Source organism: Belonocnema kinseyi, chromosome 3 (genome assembly GCF_010883055.1).
Source record: "Belonocnema kinseyi isolate 2016_QV_RU_SX_M_011 chromosome 3, B_treatae_v1, whole genome shotgun sequence".
In the NCBI taxonomy this organism is placed as follows: Eukaryota; Metazoa; Arthropoda; class Insecta; order Hymenoptera; family Cynipidae; genus Belonocnema; species Belonocnema kinseyi.
The window spans coordinates 84,740,158-84,765,838 of record NC_046659.1 but is presented as its reverse complement, the minus strand read 5'-3'; the positions used below and the strand labels follow the sequence as shown (position 1 = coordinate 84,765,838).

The window sequence follows — 25,681 nt, the reverse complement described above, 5'->3', positions numbered from 1 at the left end:
TTCTTGGGTACAACCGCGGGATTTCGCCGGGACCGGGTGCTAATCTGAAAAACTGCATCCGCTCCCAGCTTTTTTTCGTTATTCGCGTTTCGGGGTTAGGGATGTGAAGTGACATCGCATATATTTGTCAAAAAATCAGTCTCATTTCAGTTTCTAAGACAAAAATTCATGAATCTAGTAAGCTTATACAGATTTGTTGCGAGTGCAGTTTTTCATTGTGAGTGACAAGTCTGAAACTGAGTTTTCTGTGATGATTTCGAGAATCGTATTTCTGGCGGGAAGTTGTTAGGAATCTGATAATTCGGAATTTGTTTAGGAAAATTGTTTTGCCATATTTTGATATATCTGATCGTACATTTCTACTCTTTAGTTTGAATTTGGTAAGTATAAGTTTTAGAGTTTTTTCTTGCATGAAAATTTCATAAAATATAAAGTATATTATTCAAATTTTTTTAATCTATTGGTTTATCCAAATTTTCAAATTAACGTTATTTAAAAATATTATTGTGCGGAAGTTATTTAGTTTTTTGTACTTCATATCTAGAAAAATTTGTAAACTATGTTTTACATGGACCTTAAGATAATTCGGAATTTTGGAGAACAGGAAAATGAGAGTGAATTTATTTTTTTGATGGCGAATTTCACAAATTTTTAGAAGAAAAATCTATCCAATCACTCGAAATATCACGCGATATAATGCAATTTCAAAGAAGTTCGATTTCAATTTTTTAATGCTTAATTCAAATAATAACTTTTTTAATTGTGAAATCATTCAGTTCACAATGTCTGATTTAAAATCTTTTATTTGAAAAATTTCAATTTTCGGTCTTTATTCTTAAGCATACATTTTCAATTTCAAGAATTAAAAAATGCTGTTTTAAAAACTTAAAATTAAAAGCGTTTACAATCAAACAAATGCATAAAAAACGTTTCAAGTTGATCAACTCAAAATATGGATAAATTCTAATTTTAAAACAAAGGAGTGAACTTTTGGTATTTAATTTTTTTCGAATTGAAAGATAAACTATTGTTTCTTTTTTATATCTTTATTGAGTTCGAAACGAGGAAATTTTAGTTCTAATTTTTGTTAAGTTGGCGGAAAAGAGATTTTATATTCTTAAGATTTTTGTCGAGCTGGGAAGGAGAAAATTCGGTTTTCAATATTTTATGAATTGGAATTATTGGGATTAAACTAATTTTTGTTTTATCTGTGACCAAGTGCAAATAATCACTTGAAATGTTGTATTTTAAACCTTTCTATTAAGTTGGAAGGGAGGAAATTTTTTCTGAATGGAAAGAGGATATTTTTTTATTTTGAAGATTTTTATTTATTTTTTATTTTGGTTATTTATTTTGTTGCTGAATTTCAAGATGCCATTTTTTCTTCTTAACATTCTTATTGAGTTGAAGGGGGAAAATTTTCATTTTCAATCTTTTTTTTAATTGGTAGAGGTGAAATTTTTATTTTTAACATTTTTTGGGGTAGAACGGAGAAATTTTCTATTTTCAAAATTGTTCTGAATTGTAAAAGTGATATTTTTGTTCTTAAGATTTTTATTGATTTGTAATAAAAGAAATTTTGGTTTTAATTTTATTTGGAATTGGAAAAGGAACATTTTTTATTTTAAAGATTTCCATTAAGTTGGAAGCGAGGAAATTTTGGTTTTAAGTCTTTCTAAACTGGAGGAGGCACTACTTTTTGTTTTGAACATTTTTAGTGAGTTGTTAGGAGGGAAATTTAGGTTTTTATTTGTTTTTCTGGATTGGAAGGGGCAATTTTTTCATTTTTACTGAGTGGAAGGGAAGCAAGTTTGATATTTTAAACATTTAGGTAAAAGATGGAAATTTTTATTTTAAATTTTGTACTGAATTGGAAGACAAGCATATTTTATTTTAAAAATTTGCACTAATGTGAGTTGAAAGTGAGGGTTAGTTTTGACTTTGATTGTTGAAAATGATAGCGTGGATTTATATTGTTTAACCAAAAATCTTTGAACTGTTCAGTTAATAAAAATTAAAAATTTTCTAAATGAATGATATTTAATTAAAAAATTTTCAATTGGAAAGTACTAAAAGCTTTAATTTTTAACGTGTAAATTATTGAGCGTTAAAATTAAAGTTTCTGAAATAAAAATTTGCTAAATTTAAATGTTTAATTCAAGAGAATTCCAGTTTAAGTGCTTTAATTTGCAGTACAGTTTTGATTGCTTAAAATGAAAAAAAAATCAGTTTTAAAAGTTCAAAATTCGTATTGCAATGATGTTGAGAAATTCTAAATCTGGTCAAAATGAAACAATTTACAGATCTTAACGGCAAAATTGAACTATTTCGATTCAAGATTTTCATTTCCATTTAATTTTAAATCCTCTAGAAATATTATTATAGTATAATATTTAAACTTTCAGAGTGCTTAATTTAAACTTCAAACGTTATAATTTTAATTTTCTCATTTAACACATTTTTAAGTTGTACGTGAAGTGTTGAATGTTGTTGTATAAATGACAGTAGAACAATTATTAATTCGAAATGACTTAAATAAAAATAATTCGAATTCTAGTTTAGAAAGTGTTAAGTTAAAAAAAATGGAATCCTTGATATTTTTGTTTTTCTAAATTAAAACTTCTTAAAAGCTTCTATTTTAAACGTGTAAATTATTGAGCATTTCAGTTACAAATGTCTAATTTAAAAATTTGTTAAGCTTCAATATTAAAACTTTTAAATAAGAAAGACTTCCACTTTCAGTGCATATAATTTGCAGTTTAGTTTTTATTACTTCAAATGAAAAAAAAGTTCAGCTTCAAAATTTCGAATTTTTTAATTTCCATGACCGTGAAAAACCGGGATTTTTTCTGCATTATCATATTATAAAAAATATCCTAATAATTTTATTTTTAGGTGTCTGTGTCGTTGTTAAATAAAATAAACATTCGCGGATAAATAAAGACATGGATTTTCTGAATAAAAAACGAAAAGCACCAAAAATCTTTCCTTTTAAAATTTATAACACTAATTAAAATTTTTTAATATTAGTCGGTATAATTCAAATTATAATCCTGATTAATAAAATAGAATATTTTACATTTTTTCTGGCAATTAAATACGCGTGGAAGCTTACGAAAATTATATTTATAAAAGAAAATCTGCTCACAAGAAGTAAGACTTCCTTCCGAATGTATAATTTTTTTGCTTGAGAATTAATTAATCTTGTGGTTCAAAATTTTATTATTTTGTTGAAAAGTTAAGAATTTTGTACAAAAATTGTCCTTTTTTGTTGAAAATTAATCTTTTTTGTTTAAAAATTCCACTATTTGGTGAAAAATTCTACTATTTTGATAAAAATGTAATCTTCTTTGTTCAAAACTCACATGTTTAGTTGAAAATTTGTCTATTTGGTTAAAACTTTATTTGGCTGAAAAGTATTTTTTAAATGATAATTTAAATGTTCAGAACTTATGTTTCTTTTGGGAAATTCAAACATTCGGTTAAAAATTTGTCATTTTGGGTGGAAAATGCGTTTTCTTTTTGTTGAAGATTCAAAATTTTATAACGAAATTAATTTCTTTGGTTGAAATTTAAACTATTTTTTTTAACATTCGTTTTTTTTAATAAAAATTAATTTTGCAACTGAATATGTATTCCATTTTCGCTTGAGAATTTATATTATTTACTTCGTTGAGAATTCGTTGTATTTGGTTGAAGATCCATCTTTTTGGTTAAAAATTTAACTAAGTTATAGAAAATTGTTTTTTTTTGGGTAAAATTCATCTTTTTGTTTGAAAAAGAAACTTTTTTGTTTAGTAATCATTTTTCTTACGTATAATTCCCCCTCCCCCACGTAATTTACGGATAAACAAAATTTTTTGTATAAGTTTTTTGATGTCTGATGAAAGAATAATTTCTAATGGTCTGGGAAAATGAAAATTATTCAATTTAAGCTCTAAACTCAGGTATGCAAATAATTTTAAACTTGCACTCAATTTTTTTTATCTCAAAATTTATGCCTAATGTTTCGAAAGAAAAGTATCAGTGATTCAGTGCCATTTGGGATTATCAAGACCTTCAAGATTCTCGGGCAGTGAAGAAATAGGAAAAATGTACTTTTTTTGCCTGATTCGTGATTTATTTTGTTGGATTTTTTAAATATATTTAATTAACCAAAATTGTATTTTTTCAGAGTCTGAAGAATAGGAAGCTGAGTGCAGGTGCCATTGTCGAATCTGTGAAGTAGTAAGTTCCTTTTTGATCTGTATTATTTAAAAGTTGAAATAACCCGTTAAAAAAGGTTTATTGCCTTTGTTAACGACTGAGTTTTCTCCATTTATATTTTTACATTCTCATCAAGAGAAGGTATCGGATTTGTGTAAAATTTGAACCCCCCGTTTATGTCAAATGTCCACGTTTTGAGACCTCCTGAATCCGAAAAACATGTTTTTACGAATGTGTCTATCATACTGTGTGTGTGTGTGTGTGTGTCTGTAGATTTTTAGATTGTAAGCACGATAACTTTCGAAAAAATTGACAGATTGGATTAGCCTTTGGTATACTCTTTTAGTGTCCTAAAATAAAGGTTAAGTTCGTTAGCCAGCCATTTTGGATGAAAATTCAAAAAGTGAGCGTATTTTGAAAATTTTTGAGACCAGTTTTTTTCAAAATTTTTCTGTGTGGGTATCCATATTATTTAAACAGACGAACAATTTATCCTAATGACTTTTTTTTTATAAAACCAAAATTTACCAGAGTTATAGCATTTACAACTTTCCATAAAACACACGAAAATCAACATTTTAAGCCAAATAACGCACGATATGAAAAAAAGTTAAGAGAAGAAAAATCTTTCTTTTTGGATGCCCTACAAGATTATCATAACAACTTTTTTGAATTTTCTTAAAAAATCGAAAATTCAAATTTTGACAGCATAAAAAAATAATCAAAAATTACATTTTTCCATTGATCTATTTGACAGTATTTCAAAGATCTGCAATTATTTTAATGTATTTAAAAAAATAAAATTAAAATAATAAGTTTTTTATTCCGTACCTACAGGAGGGCCGCACAGTGAGAAAAAAAATGACTTTTTGGTTCAAAATAACGTACAGCTCACAAATATTCACCGATTTGGACAACAAAAAATTAAAATAAGCTAATAAGATTTCTAAGAGAGTTATTGAGCTTGATTTTTGAAGTAGGTTTTCAATTTTTTTTATAAATAAATAAAAATGCTGAAAAAACGGCCATTTCTTCTATTTGACGTTCCCGGTGCTCGTCAATGACAGGAAAATTGTTAAAATTGCTTTAGTTGTATAGAGTTACATTAGTTGAGGATATTCCAATATTAGGCAATTTAGAAAAAAATTATAAACAAATTATTTGTTGAAAAAAATTTGTCTAAGATTTTCCATAAATATACGTTTTTTCAAGTAATATTGCAAGAGATTTGAATAGTTTTCCATGTGAACTTTTTTAATTGGTAACTTCATGAAAACTTTAGCAAAATTTATAATTTTTTGATCAATTTTGTGATTGTTTTAAACACATTTAATAGACAAATACATTGGTGGGGCATCTGTCTTGCAATATAAATAGAAAAAACGTATGATTATGGAAAATCATAAAAAACATTTGTTCAACAAAAAATTTGTTTGTAAAAAATTTTGTTGTTTAATATATAATATTGGAACATCTTAAGCTAATATTACTCTGTGAAACTTAGGCGATTTCAACACTTTTCCTGTTATTGACGAGCACCGGGAACGTCAAATATATAAAATGGCCATTTTTTCGTCATATTTGTTTATTTATAAAAAATTGAAAACCTGTTGAAAAATCAGGCTCGACAACTCTCTTGGAAATCTTAACAGCTTTTTTCAAATTTTTTTGTTCAAATCGCACAATATTTGTTGGCTGTACGTTATTTTAAACCAAAAATGTCATTTTTTCCCCACTGTGGGCCGGGAATGTGAAAATGAGATCATATGAACTCCATCTAACACAACGCTGTTGAAGGTTGATTGAACTTCTCAGCATAAAACACTAACCAGCTATGACTCTTGGTTGAAACTAACACCCCCCCCCCTCCCGCCCACCCCAAAACCACATTAATCGAAGGTTCGTGGGTCACTGAGGTAAGGATTTAATTTAGAAGTTAACAAAAGGCAAGGCTGATGTGTAAACCGTATGAGCTACGTTTAAATCGCAAACATAAAATTGGAAATGAGCGAATTCAGTGTTTGAAAATTGAATTAATAATATACATTGTAATAATATACATTTATGGAAATGATATACACGTTGAGATACAAATTCGAGTGCGAAGCACGAGATACGTGATGAGAATGTTTTCGTTAAAGCCGAAGGAGCTTTAACAAAAAAGAAGTCACTATCAACAAATTACTGTTGTCGTTGTTTTGTCATTTAGTTTTAAAAAACCTGTGCACAAGTGTATGTAACATACAAAGATCTAGTGCGGAGCGCGAGATAAATATATTATCGAGCGCGAAGCGCGAGAACCAACAGTTGCGCGCCCTAGGCTCGCTCAAACTTGCGAGCCGCGCGCCCAGCGTGCTATGAGAATGTGCATCCCATTTTTCTACATAATTAAAGTATTTATGATTCATGCCTATTTTATCATAGAAAATTTAATTAAAATCTGCGGGTAACTAAATTTCAATTTCAATTTTTGTCCCAAAAACGTATAGTATAGAATATTGTTTACATTATTGTTAGTTTAAATTTTCTTTAAAAGCAAAAATAATCCAATGTTCAATATTAATTTGTTCATTATTATTCTATATCATTGTAGTTTAATTCACTATTAATTAATCTATTATAATTTCTAGAGTAAAAACACGGCAAATGTCCGGGAACGTGATAGGGTGACCAGGATTTTTCTCTTGAATGTACTAATGTGCTAATTAAATATAATTTAAATTATTTTATTTCTCTAATTTCGAGTTGAAACATTAGATAATTTCTAGTCATAATAATTACAATTCGGACTTGGAACACAGAATTTTGTAAAAGAATGATAATTCTGAATTTGAAGATTGATTTTCTTTTAACAGAAAATATTATAATTAAATATAATTCTGACTTACAACCAGGTATTTTTGGAAAATAAATATAATTGTTTTGGAACGGAAATATAATTGAATGGAACGGAAATTTTGGAAAAGTTCAAGTCAGTAATAATAATTGTAATAATAATCATTGAGTAGTGAATCAGTGAGTGATGATTATTAGTTCAAAGTCAGAATTTATCACAATTTGAAACTTACTTCTTCTAGATTTTGGAAAAAGGTAATAACTATATTTTTAATTAATGACAGAAATTGGACCGGGAATAAATAAAAGAAATACAAAATAATGGGGGAGTTTACCACTCACCAGAGTGCGCAAGCTGATCGTCTCAGAGTTATGTGAAAATTCAAATTTAATATATGAAGAATAGCTTTTTTTATACAAATTATTAATAAAAGAGATTGTTCATACATTCATTCAAAAGTTTTCTACTATTTTTTGTAGCGAAATCTAAAACAACCATATTTTAAAATTAAAAAGTCAACTGCTTAGGAGAAAAATTGTCTTCTTTTTTTTTTAATTCGACTATTTTTGATTAACGTTTTATCGGTTGATGTTTCATCTCTTTGGTAAATATATTTTTTAAATTCGTTTTTCTTTTCTTGAAAATGGATCTTTTTAGTTGAAAATTCACTATGTGTTTGAAAATTTACACTTTTTAACCAAATTATACTTCTTGTTTGCAAATGTATTCATTTTGGTTTAAAATTCATTTCGCTGGTTGAAAATTTAACAACTTCGTTAAAATTAATTTTACTTGTCAAAAATTAATTTTTTAGTTGAAAACTCGATTTTGGATGAAAAATTAATCTTCTCGTTTGAAAATTTATCTTTTTGGCTGAAAATTAATTATTTACGGTCGAAGACTTAACTATTTTGTTCACACCTCCTTTTGTTAGATTCAAAATTATTTTTTAACTGAAAATTGAACTATTTCATTCTTGGTTACAATTTTTTTCAGTTGAAAATTCATTTTTTTCGATGAAAATTATACTGTTTAATTGCAAATTTTTCATTATTAGTATTTAAACTTAATAATTAAGTATTTCATTTAAGATTTGTCTTTTTACAAATTCAAATGTTTTTTTATTTAATATTCAAATCTTTTTTGATTGGAATATTGAATATTCAATTTTTCGTTGAAAATTCATCTTTATGGCCTTTCTAGTAGAAACGGAAAGTGGAATTATTTCATTTTTGGTTCAAAATTTATCCTTATTAGTTCACAATTCTACTATTAGTTAGATAAAATAGAGAATTTTATCAAAACACATACTTTGCATTTTTTTATGCAGACAATAATGTTACGTTTTTAAAATTTAGAATTATGCAAGAAAAAGTGAATAGTAATTAAAATATTAAATTTTTTCTCTACAAACTGAATGACTTACTCTTTTACTTTATTTTAAAAATTAAATATACACTTTTATTAATAATTTTAATAAGAAAAGCTATTTTTGATTGATTAAATTTAAATTTTCGCAGGGCTCGGACCCGAATAGATTTCGCACTCTAGTGAGTGTTAAACTCCCCCATTCACGTAAAAAATTATAAATTTGACGGGGAGTGAATTAATTAAATATAAAAAAATTCCCATAAAGAATTATAAAAACAATCCCTGTTCCAAATCAGATGTATAATTCTTTCACAGACTTCTCTGTTCCGAATCACAATTCTTGAAATATACTTAAATATTGTTTGACATTTTTTATTCATATTTTCGGAATATTGAGTTAGCATTGAAATTCTTATTAAAAATTTATAATAGAGCTAAAATTACAAATTAAAAGAAACTTTTTTTAATTAGACCAGTTATAACGATTAATCTATAGCAAAATTATGATTTTTCATTTAGTCAATTGTCTGAAAAAGAAGAGGCTGTATGCCGAAGAGCCACAAAAATGAAAAGAGGAACTTCTGTTAACAGCTATTTATTTTGAAATAAATTGCTGTTGATAACATTTTTATTGTCACTATGTTGATTTCACTTTTATTTCTGACAAGTGTTTTATGTAATCTTACGCATACTTGAAAGATAAATATTTTCATATCTTATAAATTTGACTACTTTACAAGTATTTAAAAAATATATGTTTTATAATGGAATGTTAAAAAAATTATATTTAACCACTGAACAAATATTATATTACATTTGATAACAAAATTTCCAGTTTACAGCATTTTTGCATGTTTCAAACTATTGCCCATTTTACTAATATTACTCCATTGTGAAAAAATTACCAATTTCATTGCCAATTTACCATTTTATAAACTGTTTATCCATTTTGAAAAATATTGATCCATTTATGAGAAAAGTACCCAATTAAAAATTAGTTGGCCCTCATCTGCAAAAAATTTACTTAGTTTACAACTACTTCCCCAATTTATAAAGTACATCTAACGATTCGTGATTTTACTTTTATTTTATAAGTTCTCACATACATTTTTTTACTTTTGAATTTAATTTTGTCCCTTAATAATTCAAAAAATATCAATAAACTTATAATTAGCTTATTGGAACTTATTAAAAGGAATAACAAACTTCACTCATTAGCTTCATTTAAAAATGATTTAATACTTAAGGCACATTGCTCGTAAACTTTTTGAAAACTGTACTTGTCTTCGCTCTAAAAAAAGATAAATATTAAATTAAATACCCAATAAAGACAGGGCGGCCACTCAACAGGGAAAGACAGTGAAGTTATTTTTCTAATGGGAATTTTACCAATTTTAAAAAGAAAAATCTTTCCAATCATTTAAAATATCGTAAATTTAATATCACATGATTTTTAACATTATTTTTTGGTGATTTGTGATTGGTCGGAATTTTTGTTTTTTAATTTTTTTTTTAATTGCAAGATACTCTTTTTTGTTTTTACGATTTTTATTGAATTGGACGGGTGAAACTTTGATTATTTTTATTTCTATATTGAAAAGGCCATTTAAAATAATATATTTTCAATCAGTTTAAGGGTAGAATATTTATATTTAAATGTTTTTCTGAATTGGAAGAGGAAAATATTTTTATATTTTCAAGATTTTTATCGAGATTTCAGTTTGAAAGAGATGAAATTTGGTCTTAATTTTTCCTGAATCGGAAGAGGAATTATTTTTTATTCTTAAGATTTGTATCGAGTTAAATTAAGTTGAAAGGGAGGATTAGTTTAAATTTAGACATTTAAAGCATTGAAAATGATAGTGTGGGTTTATATTTTTCAATCAGATATCTTTGAACTGTTCAATTTATAGAAGTTTAAAATTTTGCAGTTTAACGGCATTTGATTTTAAATTGCTCAATTGGAAAGTATTAAAACTTTTAATTTTTAACGTGTAAATTATTGAGCGTTTAATTAAAAAATTTGTAAAGCTTCCATTTTAAAAGTTAAAAATTTAAAAGAGTTCCACTTTGAGTGCTTTAGTTGGCGAACTGGGATTTTTTTCCTCAGTTAAAACGGCCACCCTGAACAATAATGTTACTTTTATATTTTGGCACTCAAAAATTTTGCTCACAAAATAAGGGTCTTCTATGATAATTTCTCCGCTTGGATGATATTTTCCAAGCAATTCCACTCGAGCTAAACTATTTTTTGGTTTTAGTTCATTCAATCGTCCTATGTTATAATCATCCATTCCTAATATCCAATCAAAATCCTCAAAATCTTTATTTTGAATCTATAAATATACAAAAGAAGTCAAGTTTAAATTGCATATATTTTTTTACGATATAATTCTTAGAATTATTTGACTTACGCATCTTGCTACATGATCATAATCTTTGATTCCGTTTTTCGCTAGGATATCTATAGCCCTTTCATTTGGACTTTCTCCAATGTGATATAATTCGAGTGCAGCACTGTCTACCTCCCAGTGATCTGTTAATTCCAATTTTTTAACATGGTTTTTGAACACTGCTTCTGCAATAGGCGATCGACAAGTATTGCCTATTAGCATGCCAGAAAAAATAATTAAAGTGTCTATAAAAGGACATACTTTTATATGATTAATCGGGATAAAATTAGGTTTTATCGGAGTAAAAAAATTCTACCGTGGACTTTAAGGTTAGCACAAATAAAATTAAAAATAAATATAAACCAACTCACCTAAACAAATCATGAGTACTCTTTTTTTCTCTTTTTTAAATTGCTTAACTGGTTCCCCTTCTGGCATCATTTTTACCAGAGATTTTTAATTGTTATCGCACCGCTAAATCTAAATATAAGAGCTTACTGTATAGTTCGGGGAAGTAATTGCCACATTGCGTTATTTATAATCTCAAACCAGTTTGACTTTGAAATAGATTCAAATGCACGTAAAATACATTATGTTTGTTTCGATATTCGAAAATTATTCCGAATTTGTATCAATCTAAAGAGTGGTAAAATTAAACTCATTCCAAAGTGTATAATTTAATGTGATATCAAATTTGATCAAATAACATTTTAAAGTAATTAACTTTAGTTTTTCTATCTTTAGGGCACAGAGTCTTTTCCCTATTCCTCTGCGTTTCCTCATTTTCCCCTATTCTCGAAAAACATTTTACCTTCGCAAAATTATTTTATTAAAAACTAGAATATGCTACGAGCTGTGACCGCTTGTTATAACTTACAGAATTATTTATCATAATTAATTATAATTTTTTTTAATTTGATTAATTTCATACTAAACTATATAGGAATGATCGTGCAAATTCAAGCCGTTAAAATAAATGTGTACCTGAATCGAAATTTTTCAGTAGATAAGTGTTGCTATACACAGCACTCACATGAAAAGCCTCTTTTTGTGTGAACATCGGTACTTGGAAGTACCACCACCCCCAAACAATGTATGCCCTCAACTAGAATTTAGGGCTCATTTAGCAAAGAAAAAAGTTGAGGCGCGTTTTTTAAAATTAAAGATAAATTCATTGGCAACTATAATTTTATGGTTGTGAATTCTCTTCTGTTAAAGCTCGTTCGACTTTAACGAACATATTCTCATAACGTATCTTATGCTTCGCGTTCGGTTAAAATTTGTCTGAAACGTGCACTTTTCCATATTTTGTTCAACTGTATTACATATACCATTTTTTTATTATTGTACTTTAATATTTTTTTTATTATTACTATAATATTTGTAGATGTGATTAAGGCAAATGATTTTAATTCTGCTAATTGAAATTTTATTGCTGCTTGTGTGTCTATTCCAAAACAATCTATTTCTTGTTTCAATTTTATTTTTTATTGTTAAAATAAAAACTGTGTGTCTTAGCCAAAACGATTTGTCAGTCTTTTCTTGCTAAACAATTTTTGTCCATTCATTTTTTTTCATATCTGGTTCGCTTTTACAACAATTTAAATTTTTTTCAATGTCATTTTTTATAATTAAAACAAAAACTATGCGTCCTAACAAAAAATAATTCATCAAAAATTTTGATATCTGTTTTGATCAACAACTTTTGTGTATTTATTTTTTCCTACCTTATTTTCTTTATCCAAAAATATTAATTTAAATAAAATTTCTTACAATTAAAACAAAAACTGCGCGTTCTATCAAAAAATGATTTATAACAAATTTCTAGATCTTTTTTGGGTAAATAACTTTTGTCTGGTCATTTTTTTCGTATATCGTATCGTTTTTCCAAAGATTTTTTTTTAAAGATTAAAAAAAAACATGCAATGTGTCAAAGAATGATTAACAACGAAGTTGTTGCTCTTTTTCAAATAATCAATTTTGTTCTTTTTGTTATTTTTTGTATCTTCTATAGTTTGGTTACAGCATGGAATTTTTTATTTTTATTAAAATTTTTCACCATTGTTTTCATATCTCGTACAGTTTTGCTGGAAAATGAAATTTTTGTTAGGAATATTTTTGATGGTCTCAAAACGTGAAGGTGTGATGAAAACCAACGCAACATTTTTATCATGATAAAAATATTTGTTGCATCAACTTTTTTCTTTCACAGGAATTGAGGGCTTATTTAGTGCTCTTCCATTGCTCTAGGCGCAACTTAACAAAGACAACCTCTTTCACTGAAAAAATACACTACAATCCTTGAAAATAAATTCCCTAAAATCATATAAGTGAGTACATCAGGATTAAGGGCTCTTTTTAGGCTCTCCAACACACGAAAATCAAATTTCCATTACCATCCCTTAAAAATTGGAAAACTACCCCAAAATCAAAATTACTGATAAAGTGCAAGAAAAAGTAACCAGCCCGTAAAAGAATTTCTGATTAAACCGAGAATAAAGTACATCAGTTTTTGCTTTTCTCGGACCGAGCCCAATCATTGGGTTCTGCATTTGTTTAACAAAATGTAGAGCCCGAAATTTTGGCTTTTGGGTAGGGTTGCTTCAGTCACTTAAGTCACTTTTTTCAATAAAAGGGTCATTTTAGAGTTTTTAAACCTTTTAGATTTATTTAATACTTAATATATTATTATATAGTATTTAATATATTTATATTTATTTGTACTAGTACTATTTCAATTTATGTTTAGACTTCGCTTTCTAATAAGCAGGAGCAAAATATATTTCCGTCAATTTTAACAATGACTTCCGAACTGCTCCCATTGTGAATATGGGTTTAATATACTATTAGTTTCAAATATAGGCTTATAAATCTAAATCTTGTTTTAAAAACAAAAGTAAGGTTGTAATAATTTAATATTCCACTAGACCAATAGTAATAATTTTTAGGCACAAAAACGAACATAAAGAAATTATTTAAACAAATTCCATTTGTTTAAATAATTAAGAATTAATAACCAATGACAATAAATATTTCACTAGACCAATATTAATAATTTTAAGTGAAAAAAGATAAGAATACAGTGCTTAAAAGATTGATTTCATGAAAAATTGAAATTTTTTGTTTTAAGGGTAGTTTTCAGGTACCCTTGGGGGTGTGTTAGGGATGTCAAACCCATATGTCTGATACATGAAATTCTTCATTGGATAATTCTCTACAAGCCCATATACTGTCCCGTGACATTTGTTCAAATCCTACAAAATTATTCCAAAAACTCAAAAAAGTTAAAATAAAAAAATTTGGTATTTTCTTTTTTTGGATTTGGAATGAAATGAGGAGGAGGAGGGGGGGGGGGTGCTGTCTAAAAAAAGCGTTTTTGAACCAGCCTAACATAACAGGCATCTTTTGTATGAACATTAGTCACTTTTGTCACTTTTTTAAAGTACATTAGTCGGTGGCAACCGTTTTTGTGTACTAAATGAGCCTTTAGTTCTGGTACAAAGCATACACTTTTTGTGCTCGGTACGAGAAAAGCAAAAACCGGTAATAATACTTTATTCTTAGTTCAATGTCAAATTATTTTACGGGGTGGTTTTCGAGTGTTAGGGGTAGTTTTTGGAAAAGTTTCTGATGTTTTCATGCAGCTAGAAAATATTCCAAACTGATGCCAATACTTTTTCTTGCACTTAATTAGTACTTTTGTTTGGGGGGTGTAGTTTTTGAGTTTGAACCGACAGTTTCAGAAAATTGACTTGAGTTGTGTTAGAGAGCCTAAAAAAGGCCTTCATTTTGTTTATTAGAGAAAATAGTAGCATTAGTGTCGATAATAGCGTGAGTCTGAGGTCTGTACCTTTTTTTTATTAGTTTACCCTACTTAAAACCTATGAAAGATGTTTAAGGTCCGGTTTGAATATTAAAAAAGATAGATTTATTTTACAGAAGTAATACCAATCTCGCTTAAAAGTAGTTAACTTTACAGTAAGAAACATCTCTAACATTAGAGACGTAAATTCAGCATTACAGTTGACAACTGGAAATTATCACTTACTTTTATTGTGAATTAACGGTATTAAAACTATACTATTCTTCGGCTCTGTCAAATGCCACCACCTTCCCAGTCTGTGTTCCTTGCCAACTCCAGCTATAAGATAATTTCCATCTGGGGTAAACACCAGTGAGTTTATAAATCCTTTGACCTCGACGTCGAAGAGTGGATTCAGACTCCGAAACGAGTCGCCACACTGCCAAAGTCTAACGACGCCATTTCCGGAACCTGAAAGAGAACCTATTTTTGCATTAATATACTCGACTTTCCTTCTGATAATTAAGAAAGATAGAAAGCCCAATATAATTGGATTTTTAGAAGGGGTTCAAACACTTGAAATTTCAGATTAATTTTTTTTAATTACCCTTTTTTCTCCTATTCTCGAAAAACTTTCCCCTTTTCCCTTTAAATATATGATATTTGAAAATACAATTGTTCATTTTGCGATCACAGTATTTCCCATATTCCACTGCATTTACACTGTTTTAAACAAGTATCTTTTTTCCCCGTATTCTAGAAAAACATCCCCTTTTCTCTTTAAACATACTACATTTGAAAATACAGTACTTGAGTCACGCGGTTAATTTCGGACCGGAAAGTAATCTCGAGTTTGAATTGTAAAATTTTAACTTGCATTTGTTTGAACTTTTCTAGAGACTTAGCTATAAATTACATATTTATTTAGCGATCGTAAATATATAATTTCTTGCGTCTCAAATTTTATTTTTAAATCATACAAATAAAAAATGGAGACATTTTTATTTGACCAATTTTAAACTAATCTATTTAGGTCCTAAATAAAACTTTAAAGCTAAAATGATTTTTCGGATTATTTAATATCACTATGAATAAATTTCTAACCACCCAACAAGGAGAAACCATTGTATCGCTATTATTTTTTCAAATATTATTTGCCAATAGCGAACATTCGAAAAATAACTTTTATCGACATTTAAAAAAAATTGAAACGTTTATTTATTAAATTCAATTTTTATTTTCTTTAATTTGCAACATTTGGATTTTCAAATTTTGAAAATTCTATGATCAATATTCTAGAATTTTTACAAAGTAATGATTAAACTGTGTAAAATTGTAAAAAAAATGAAAATTGGATTTGCAACTGTTGGAAATTGAAGAAAATTGATAATTCAACTTTTAAAAGATGAAAATCCAATTTTAAAAAATTGAAGTTTGAATATTTAACTGATAAAAATTAAAGAAAGTGGAATTGAAAACGAAAGCTTATATGCTCAAAAAAATAGAATAGTTTTTAAAGCTTTAAAAATTATTTTAGTTTTTTGAACTAAATAAAAATGAGAATTTGTCCTGGAAAATATGAAAATATTGAAATCTTCCCAGATTTTTAAAAACTGGGCCCATTATATAGTACCCCAATTTAAACCAGCTTAAAACCAATTTAAAACTCTGAAAATCGCGAATTTAAAAACATTATTTTTGATCCACGGAACCTTAGTTCCATGCTGCTTTTGATTCTCAATTAAATCATTTTAAGACTTTAAGCTCACCTCAGAGATAAAAAATAGTGTGAAAAGTGTCACAAACTTGACAAAATTGTGTCATAACATTTATCACATATTAAACTTATGTGTAATCGAAAATTACATTTATTTCTTAGAAAAATTTCGAGTATTCTAGCCTAATAATTTTAATATATTAAAAATGAATTTTAACCTCTTTTTCTCGTTTTTCCACTTAAAGTCTATTAAAAAATTTTTCGTCAAGAATCCATATTGTTTGGTTCAAATTTAGAGACTGGTTCAAAATTGAACTATTTTGTAGAAAATTCAAATATTTTGTTGAACATTCATCTTTTTGGTTTAAAAATTCGTCCCTTTTTGTAAAAATTTCATTTTTTTTATTCAAAATGCAATAGTCTGGTTAAAAATTAATCTTAGTTTTAAATTAACTTCTTTGGTGAAAATTAAGTTGTTTCTAAAAAATTCTTATTTTGACACGGATATTGAACGATTTGATTGAAAAATGCGCTATTTGGTAACAAATAAATTTTCTTAGTAAATGATGCAACTATTTTGTTCAAAATTATTCGGTTCTAATTCAGGATTCCTGTTTTTTTTTTTTTTTACAAATTCAGGGTCGCCATTTTAATCGACGAAATAAGTTCCCGGTCATTTCCCGGTTTTTCCGAATTCGCAAACATTTTTCACGTTCGACGAAATTTAAAAAAAATGAAACACTAAAGCTATACTGATTATTAATTTTTAACATTTAATTTTAATCAATTTAAAATTTTGTAAAAATCTTTTAGTGACATTTTTTGTCAATTCAAAAAGACGATTTTTTTCAACCAAAAAGAATTAACTTTTAATAAAATAGTTGAATTTTCTATTAAATAGTTGCATTTTTATCAAAAAAAGATCAAATTTCTCTAAAAAGCGGTGCATTTTTAAATCCACTTGAGGTAATAAAAACTGAGCTGCAAATGAAAGCACTCAAAGTGGAACTGTTAAATTTTGAACTTTTAAAATTGAAATTTAAAAGTTTTTTATTTAAAAAATTTGTATAAAATGTTCAATAATTTACGCATACAAAATTGAAGATACTAAAATTTTTCAATATAAAAAACTATAAATCCACGTTATCATTTTCAATGTTCTAAATTAGAAAATCAATGAATGAACTTTAAAATTTTCAAAATTTATTACATTTATTATTTGTAGGCGAAATTTGAGTAATTTTAAGAGATATGTAGAAGTTACGAAAAGATTCCAACTTAATATAAAACTTGAAATGATAGCCTAATATAAAAAAAATGTAGATTTTCGCAGATTTTAAACAAAAAAATTAGATTCTTTTCAAGAATTGTGAAAGGCTTCAAAAGAATAAAAACATTTTCTTAAGATTCCTAGGAAAATTCATAATAATTTTTCATTTTGAAAAATTATTTTAAGCGAATATTTAAAAAGTTTTTGAATGACTTTAACAAAATTTTCAAAAAATATTCTAGAAGATTTTAAGAAAACTTTCTAAAATTTGCATGACAATTTTCAATCTTTTTAAAACTCCTAAATATCTCTTTAAATTAATCATATTTTTTCTACAAATGTTCATTTTTAATTCAGTTAAAGATTCTTTACTTTTAAATATTTGGTTTCAATTTACTTGTCTTAAATAAAAATTCCAATATTGCTAAATATTAAATAATTAATCTTTTTTTTTTAATTAAAAATTTCAGATTGAATGCGTTAAAAATGGAATATTTTGAACTAAAACAATGTTTTTAATTTAATACAATTCTTCAATTAAGAATATATTATTATAAATTAATTTTTAAGTTGAAAATAGTTAATAAACTTTCAGTCACACGTTCACATTTGTTTAATGACTAAGACTTTCAAAATGAAACCGTTTAAGTTTTAACGTTAAAATCTGAAAATTCGTAGATTTGAAACTGGTTTAAAATCGTTCTTGTTCAGTTTTTATTACTTAAAGTACAGATAAATTTAAAAAAAAAGTTATTTATCAAATAAAAATGTTTTTTGTCAAAAATGTTCAACATCAAAGGCTTTTATTTTTTATTTGTTCAAGTCTTTAAGAAAGCATTTTTAAATTCTTCAAATTAAAAATGTAAGCTTAGAAATAAAAATTTTTAATTACGCATTGTAAGCTAAATAATAGCATAATTGAAAAACATAAAAATTCAGCTAATTATTTTTTAATTGTTGAAATCGAACATGAACAGATTTTTCTTCTGCAAATTTGTGAAATTCCCGGTAAAAAAAATGCACTGTCATTTCCCGGTTTTTCCCTGCCTACAAAAATTCCCGGTTTCCCGGTCCAGCGGCCCTGTCCTGCGGCCCTGTTCATTCTCGGGTTAAAAATTTAACTTTTTGTAGAACATTCGTCTTTTTGGGTCTTAAAATTCAATTATTTGGTACAAAGCTAAACAAATTTGTAGAAAATTCGTTTTCCAATTGAAAATTAATTTTCTTACATGAAAAGTTAACTACTATATTTTTGGTTAAAAATTGATCTTTTTTAGTTTAAGCATTCAATTTAGGAAACAATTTAGAAACGAAAAAAATGTAAACTAAAAATTATCAAGGAAAATTTTGAATAACATCGCAGACAGTGTTCAAAATATTTATTTGTGTAATTTGTTGAAAATACGTCTTTTTGGTAAAAAAAAATTAATATTTTTGATTGAAAATTCAAGTATTTGGTTAAAAATGTATGTGCTTTGTTGAAAATTAAATTGTCTTGTAGAAATCTCATTTTGTTGGTTGAAAATGAAACATTTCTGTTAAAATCTGTTTTCTTTGTTAAAAATTAAATTTCTTAACTAAAAAATTCATGTTTTGGAAGAAGATTTGTGTTTCTGGCTTTAAAAGACATTTTTTTGGTCTAAAAATTCAACAGGTGGGTAGAACATTCATCTTTATGATACAAAATTAAACTGCTTTGTAGAACATTCGTTTTTTTTATGAATATATATTTCTGTTAAAAAATTCAATTACTTAGATAAGAGATTTTAGAAATGAAAAAAATGTTGAATACAAATTAATGAAATAAAATTTAGAGTAACATCACATCCATTGTTCAAACCATTCAATCGAAAATTTGTTGAAAATTCGTATTTTTAAGTAAAAAATTAATCTTTTTGGTTGAAAACTGAACCATTTAGTTACAAATACGTCTTTTCTGGTAGGAAATTCATATTCTTGGTTGAAAATTCAATTATTTGTTCAAAAAAATATATGATTTGTTGAGAACTCATCTTTTTTGGTAGAAAATTCATCTTTTTATATGCAAATTGAACTATTTGGTTGAAAATCTAAATGCTTTGCACAACGCTCATTATTTCAGTTAAAAATGCAACAGTTTAGTTGAAAGTTAATTTGTTTTAGTTGAGGCGTCATCTATTTGATTAAAAATGCGTTTTGTTTGGTGCAATTCAATTTTTGTTTTAAAATGAAAATCATTAAGAATATTTTTCGGTATGTTATGATAGGGTCCGAGGCTTTGAGATTTCTGCTGAATTAAAGTGCATTCAAATGATTTCAGATTTATAAATTCATTGATTACTTACCCGAGGCGACTAAATCTGTATTTAAAAGCGTAGCAATGCTGGAAATCCAGTTAGGTAATCCATTTTCTGGATTCTTTCCGTGAGCTTCAGTAACTGAACATAGCGGTTTCTTTTTTAAAGCACCCCATACACTCAGCTGACCATCATCACCACCACTGAGAAAATTTTCTTCGTTTATGAGTTTTACTGCATCTATACTTCCACCGTGGCCGTTAAAAATTAACTGTGATTCTTCGACGATTTTCCATATCCTTATACTTCCATCGTGACCACCACTCGTTATGGCACGTTCTCGAGAAAGAGCGTCTATGGAAGTGATAGCATTTTGATGGCCAAATCTGCAATTAAACAATATGTTATTAAATAACAGAAATAGGAAAGTTCAGAATACAAAATATATTTTCAATTTCCTCACAGAGATTCGACGTAGGCCATATCATCCAAGTTCCAAACTTTCACGCTTCTGTCTTCGGATGCAGAATACAAAGTATGCGTGTTTTTTCGAAAAACTACACCAGAAATTGGAGCTCTGTGGCCTTGAAGATCTTTTTTGTGGGTTAAGTCGGCTGCCGAAAATACCATTACGTTTTTCGAAGCTTTATCTCCTACCACCTTTATTCAAAATAAATCATGTTTGAATCTTAATTTTACTACGAAATTCTTTTAAACAAATTAAAAATAACGATCAAATTTGGACAAACACACTTTTGAATGGCTACATTCAAATTTCACGAAAATCCAAAATAAAGAGGAAATAAATTAATTGTTAATTAATAATATTAATTTTATTGCCTTGAAAAGGGTGTTAAATGAACACCAAAACGTTCGTAAATTTGTTATAAATGTTTTTTTGATTGTGATTTAAGAAAAATATTTTTAAAGACAAGAAAAAAGAAGGACGGGGATTTGGAGGTTGCTTTGCTTTTATTTTTTTTTTTTTTTGTAATTTGAATATAGACATTTAAGAGCCTTTTGTCCAAATTCAAATGGTTAGATTTTTGGTTTTTATTGGAATGCGATTATTATTTAAATTTCCAAGAATTACGTATCCAATTTTTCACCTTTCCTGATTTTTTTTACTAGGTTACAATTAATTTTCTAAGAATCATAAACAGAAATTCAAGACATCTTTGACAGCGAAAAAGCGCTAACGATTAAATGCAGAAACTAAACTCGAAATATAAATCGATTCTGTAATTGCAAATTAAAAGAACTTTTATAGAGATTTCGTAGTCAAAAATTCTCTATAAACAGGAAAACAGGAGATTTTTCATGAAAATAGTAGACAAAATGCTTTTAAATAAAATTAATGTAGGTAATAATATTAAATTTAAATTCTTCAAAACCCTAATATTTCAGGTAAAAATATTGTATTTGCAACAAAATAGAAGCATTTATAACCAAAGAGAAGAAATTTTCATCTAAAATTGTTAAATTTTCAAACAAAAAAATAGATTTTCTACATAAAAGTTTAATATTCAACCTGAAAATACGAATTTTCAAGAAAAGGGTTATTGTTCTACAAAAAATTTAGATTGGCAATCAAAGAGATGAATCTTCATTCAAAGAAGAAAAAAATTTTCAAGCGAATTGTTGGATTTTTAAGACAACAAAACGAATTTAAAAAAATGTAAACAAAAAGATTAATTCTTCACGAAAAATGTAACACTTGATATTTTAATAACAAAAAATTATTTAAAAAATAAAAACAGTTGTATTCAACCAAATAATACAACTTTTCAACCAGAGATGAGTTTTCAATTAAAATGATTAATTATCAACCAAAAAAATGAATTTTTAAAAAATCAGTTCAACTTTTATTCAAGAGGTTGGATTTTTAACTAAAAAACATGACTTTTTAACAAAAAATGTGATAGTTGATATTTTAACCATAAAGTATTATAATTTTCAATTAAAAACAGTTGAATTCATCCAAAAAGAGACGAATTTTCAATAAAGTAGTTGAATCCTCAATGAAACAGATTAATTTTGAACCAAATAGTTGATTTTTCTACCAAAATTGTTGAACTTTTAACAAAATAATTAATTTTTTTAATGAATTTTCTGGTTAAGTTTTTTTAATTATAAGTTTGCCTTTAAAAAAAAGGAAAAGGGGAACAAGATTATCAAGCCTGTTATAAATAAATAGGAATGTTAATTAACTTGTAATAATTTTATAATATGTGTTAAAATACGTAAACCGCCGCATGTTAGTTGTGGCTGTCGACTATTAAGTTGGAAAATTCGTGTTTCTGGATTGAAAATGCATAATTTATGGATAACATTTTCTGGTTAAAAATTCATGTTTCGTGATTGGAAATTAACTTGTTTGTTGAAAATTCCACTGGTCTCTTAAACAAATCGGCTCTTTGCTTCAAAATTATACAATTTTAATGAAAATTCATCTTTGTTAGTTAAAAATATTTTTTTATTGAAGATTCAACATTTTAGCTTGACAATTCAACCATTTGAAAAAAATCTTTTTTGTGGCTTGAAAATTCAACTATTTGATTGGAGTTTAACCTTTTTTGTTAGGAAATTCGACCATTTGATTGAAAATTCATCTTCGTAGGTTGAGAATTCAAAAAATTCTCAGCTGTTTGGTTAATTTTTTCAACTATTTGCTTGAAGATTTATGTAAATTGAAAATTCTTCTATCTGGATTAAAAATTTCGATTTCTAGGCCTAACAGGTAACTGTTTTCTAAATTATTTGACATTTTAACTTTAAAACTAAATCCTTTTGTTAAAAATACGTCACTTTTGTTTGGAAATTCAACTAGTTTGTTGAAAAATGCAATATATTTCGACTTGAAACCTCAGGAATTTTAAGCGTTCCCCCTGTTTCGAAAGTATTTTGTGCTGCATTTCTGAATTATTAGAAAATGAATAATTTCAAATTCAAAGTATATACACTCAAACTTAAAGCCTTAGTTATTCAGTAATATCAAGTTTAAAATATGCAAAATGTATGTTCCCGAGGTTAAAAATCAATGTAAATGATAGAATTCTCTCATTCAAAAATAATTCAAACTGAAAAGTTTCACATTTCAGAAAAAATAAAACGATTGTTAAAAAACTTCAAAGTTGATTTTGATTGTTCCTATAATATTTGGAAATCAAAGATAATTATTTACTCTATAACAGGGTGTCTAGCGATTTCTATGAACAAAATTCAAGGTCTTTTCCAGGCTAAGAAATCAAAATTTTCCAGGTCTCAGTTTTTTTTACATCAAATAATGAAATAAACGTTTTTCTTACACGTAAAAAATGAGCCATTTCATTTTTTATGGACCAAACATTTCTAAAGAATGCCGAATCTTAAATAAACAAATTCTTAATTTTTTGCGAACATGAGTCGTCTTTGTGAAATCTTTAGGAATATTTTTAAATCTTTGTAATGTCTTTGAAATCATTGAAATCTTTCGAAATCTTTGTGAAGTATTACAAACCTTATTGAAAGCTTGAAATTTCGGTGAAATCTTTGAGAAATCTTTTGGCATTTTTCAAAGCTTTTGTACAATTTTTGAAATTCTTGAAATCTTTGTGAACTCTTTCTTTAATCTTTTGTGTTTGTTTAAAATCATTGAAGTCTTCTTAAATCTTCAAAAATCTTTGAAATTTTTTAAATCTTTTGAAATCCTTATGAATTCTTTGAAGAAATTGTGAAATCTTCTCTAAGTCTTTTGTATTCGTTTGAAATCAATAAAATATTTTAAATATTTGTGAAATCTTTATGAAATTTGTTGTAATCGTTTAAAATCACTGGAATATTTGAGATCTTCTTTAAATATTTTGAAATCTTATAAAAAATTTGGATATCGTTTAAAATATTTGAAATATTTAAAAAAATTAAAAATCTGTTGTACTGTACCCTTGTAGAAATCTTTTAAGTCCTTGAAAGCTTTGAAATCTACGAAAACTTTGTGACATTTTTTTAAATCTTTATAAAATCTTTGAAATGTTTCTTTGATATTTTTTCATGAAATCTTTTCGGTCCGTTTGAAATTATTAAAACCTTTTCAAATCTTCTCAAATTTGTTGAAACCTTTTGAAAACATCAAAAAACTTTTAAATGTTTTGAACACTTTGAAATCTAGTGTACCAGATTCCCTTGTTGGAATCTTTGAAATTCTTGAAATGTTTTGAAATCCTTAAAATTCTTTAAAATATTTAAGGAATCTTTTGTACTGCACCCTTGTTGAAATCTTTGAAATTCTCGTATTGGTTTGATGTCTTTATGAATGTTTTATGAAATGTTTGAAACTTTTGTGAAATCTTTTGATATCGTCTAAAAAATTTGAAATTGTTTAAAATATTTAAAATGTTTTTAAATTTTAGAAATGTGGTTTAATGTACCTTTTTAAAAATATTTAAACTCTTTTGTAAGTTTTAAAATCTTTATGAAATGTTCGAAATCTTTGGGAAATTTTTGTGAAAACTTTTTAATCTAGTGTACACGCCTTTTTCGAATGTTTGAAATCCTTGAAATCTTTGTGAAATATTTTGAAATGTTTGTAAAATTTGTCTTTGAAATCTAATGTACTGTATCCTTTCTGAAATCTTTGAAATTCTTTAAATCTTTAAAGTTATAAAATGTTTGTGAAATTGCTGTGAAATATTTATTTGATATTTATTCTACACTCAAAAACCGACTGGTCAACCCCTCGAAAAATCCGTTGTATGGCTATGGCTTATTCTAATTCTGAAACTTAATTAACATTTAAATTTTAAACTAATAATTTGTATAATTTCGAAGTTGAACACCTAAACAAAAAGTGCCTTGAAATAACTTTATTTATTCTGTGATAAACAAAAGATAAATTATATCTTGACAAATAAAAAAATGTTCAGCAGCAAGATTTGTTCTAAACGAGATGTTTCTTTCATAATAGGCTAAAAAATTTTAATGACTCTTCGAATTTCGATAAAATTACTGTTTTACAAGAATAAAGGCAAAAAACTTATAATTAAAATGCTAGGTTTTCGTGAAAAAATCAAGAAGATTTCCAGGTTTTCAAGGTTTAGAAAAATCAAGGAGAGTTCCCTGTATAATCTTAAACAAAGAAAGTTATCGCTATGTCAGTCATTCAGTATTTGATGTTTTTTTTTCATTGTCTTTCAAAATTTGGTGCTAATTTTTGTGGATTTCTTTCGAAATTCCATCAGCAGTTCTTTTGTCATTTTATGCGACCTTTTTAAGCCTCTAATCGATCCAACTTCTAACTTTTACTCCCTTTTTTCAATAAAATCGCCTTTTTCTTAATTTAATTTCTTAAAATTCAAATCTTAATTGATTCTTAATTGCGATGACTTACCAAAAATTGATCATCTGTGCTGACTGTCATGCAGCTGACAGACTTGATACCTTTGTCATCCTTTTTCCGTTTTCCTTTCAGGATTTTTACTTTGGATCGGTCTGATAACGCCCCTAAAATTAGATGAATAACTGAATGAAATCCTAGAACGTTAAAAAACAATATTAAAAATTAAGAAAATTAAATGAAATGCATACATTTGACGATTGTACCATCCTTAGAACCAGAGTAGAGAAACTTTCCATCACCAGAAACACACAAACATGTAATAGATTCTCTATGTTGCTTGTATCTCAAAATAATTGGTTCACCGTGTCCTGTGTAGCTACTCGCTACAACTTTTCTCAATCGCCCTTTTTCCTCCAGGTATTCTTCACGCAAACGTGTCGCGATTGCGCCCTTTTCAAACTCCTCCCTATCTTTCTCTAAAAGAACAGAAAATTTA

At 26.8% G+C, this 25,681-nt stretch overlaps 2 protein-coding genes and 1 long non-coding RNA gene across 5 annotated transcripts in view; 1 reads left to right on the top strand and 2 right to left on the bottom strand.

Moving 5' to 3' along the window:
• Nucleotides 1–46: 46 nt before the first annotated feature.
• Nucleotides 47–25,681, top strand: part of LOC117168684 — a 100,939-nt gene continuing 75,304 nt past the window's right edge. The window contains exons 1-2 of the long non-coding RNA XR_004466538.1: nt 47–380; nt 4,175–4,227. This is a non-coding gene — a long non-coding RNA (uncharacterized LOC117168684). The remainder of the gene's footprint in view (nt 381–4,174; nt 4,228–25,681) is intronic.
• LOC117168683 (low molecular weight phosphotyrosine protein phosphatase-like) lies at nt 9,532–11,293 on the bottom strand. 3 transcript variants are annotated; one of them, XM_033354356.1, is made up of 4 exons: nt 11,178–11,293; nt 10,828–11,018; nt 10,588–10,749; nt 9,532–9,704 (listed from the first exon to the last, which is right to left on the bottom strand). In XM_033354356.1, the coding sequence occupies exons 1-4, from the start codon at nt 11,245–11,247 to the stop codon at nt 9,621–9,623; spliced, it is 507 nt and encodes a 168-aa protein (XP_033210247.1). In that variant the 5' UTR covers nt 11,248–11,293; the 3' UTR covers nt 9,532–9,620. The 3 variants fall into 3 exon arrangements, with proteins under 3 accessions (XP_033210247.1, XP_033210248.1, XP_033210249.1); XM_033354357.1 differs by having other exon boundaries at nt 10,828–10,991; XM_033354358.1 differs by having other exon boundaries at nt 10,828–10,949.
• LOC117168681 (U3 small nucleolar RNA-interacting protein 2) overlaps nt 14,757–25,681 on the bottom strand; it is a 14,583-nt gene continuing 3,658 nt past the window's right edge. Inside the window, exons 4-8 of the mRNA XM_033354354.1 lie at nt 25,434–25,661; nt 25,237–25,349; nt 20,335–20,531; nt 19,920–20,257; nt 14,757–15,079 (exon numbers count right to left, since the gene is read on the bottom strand). Of these exons, the coding sequence (XP_033210245.1) occupies nt 14,847–15,079; nt 19,920–20,257; nt 20,335–20,531; nt 25,237–25,349; nt 25,434–25,661 (1,109 nt within the window). The 3' untranslated portion in view covers nt 14,757–14,846. The remainder of the gene's footprint in view (nt 15,080–19,919; nt 20,258–20,334; nt 20,532–25,236; nt 25,350–25,433; nt 25,662–25,681) is intronic.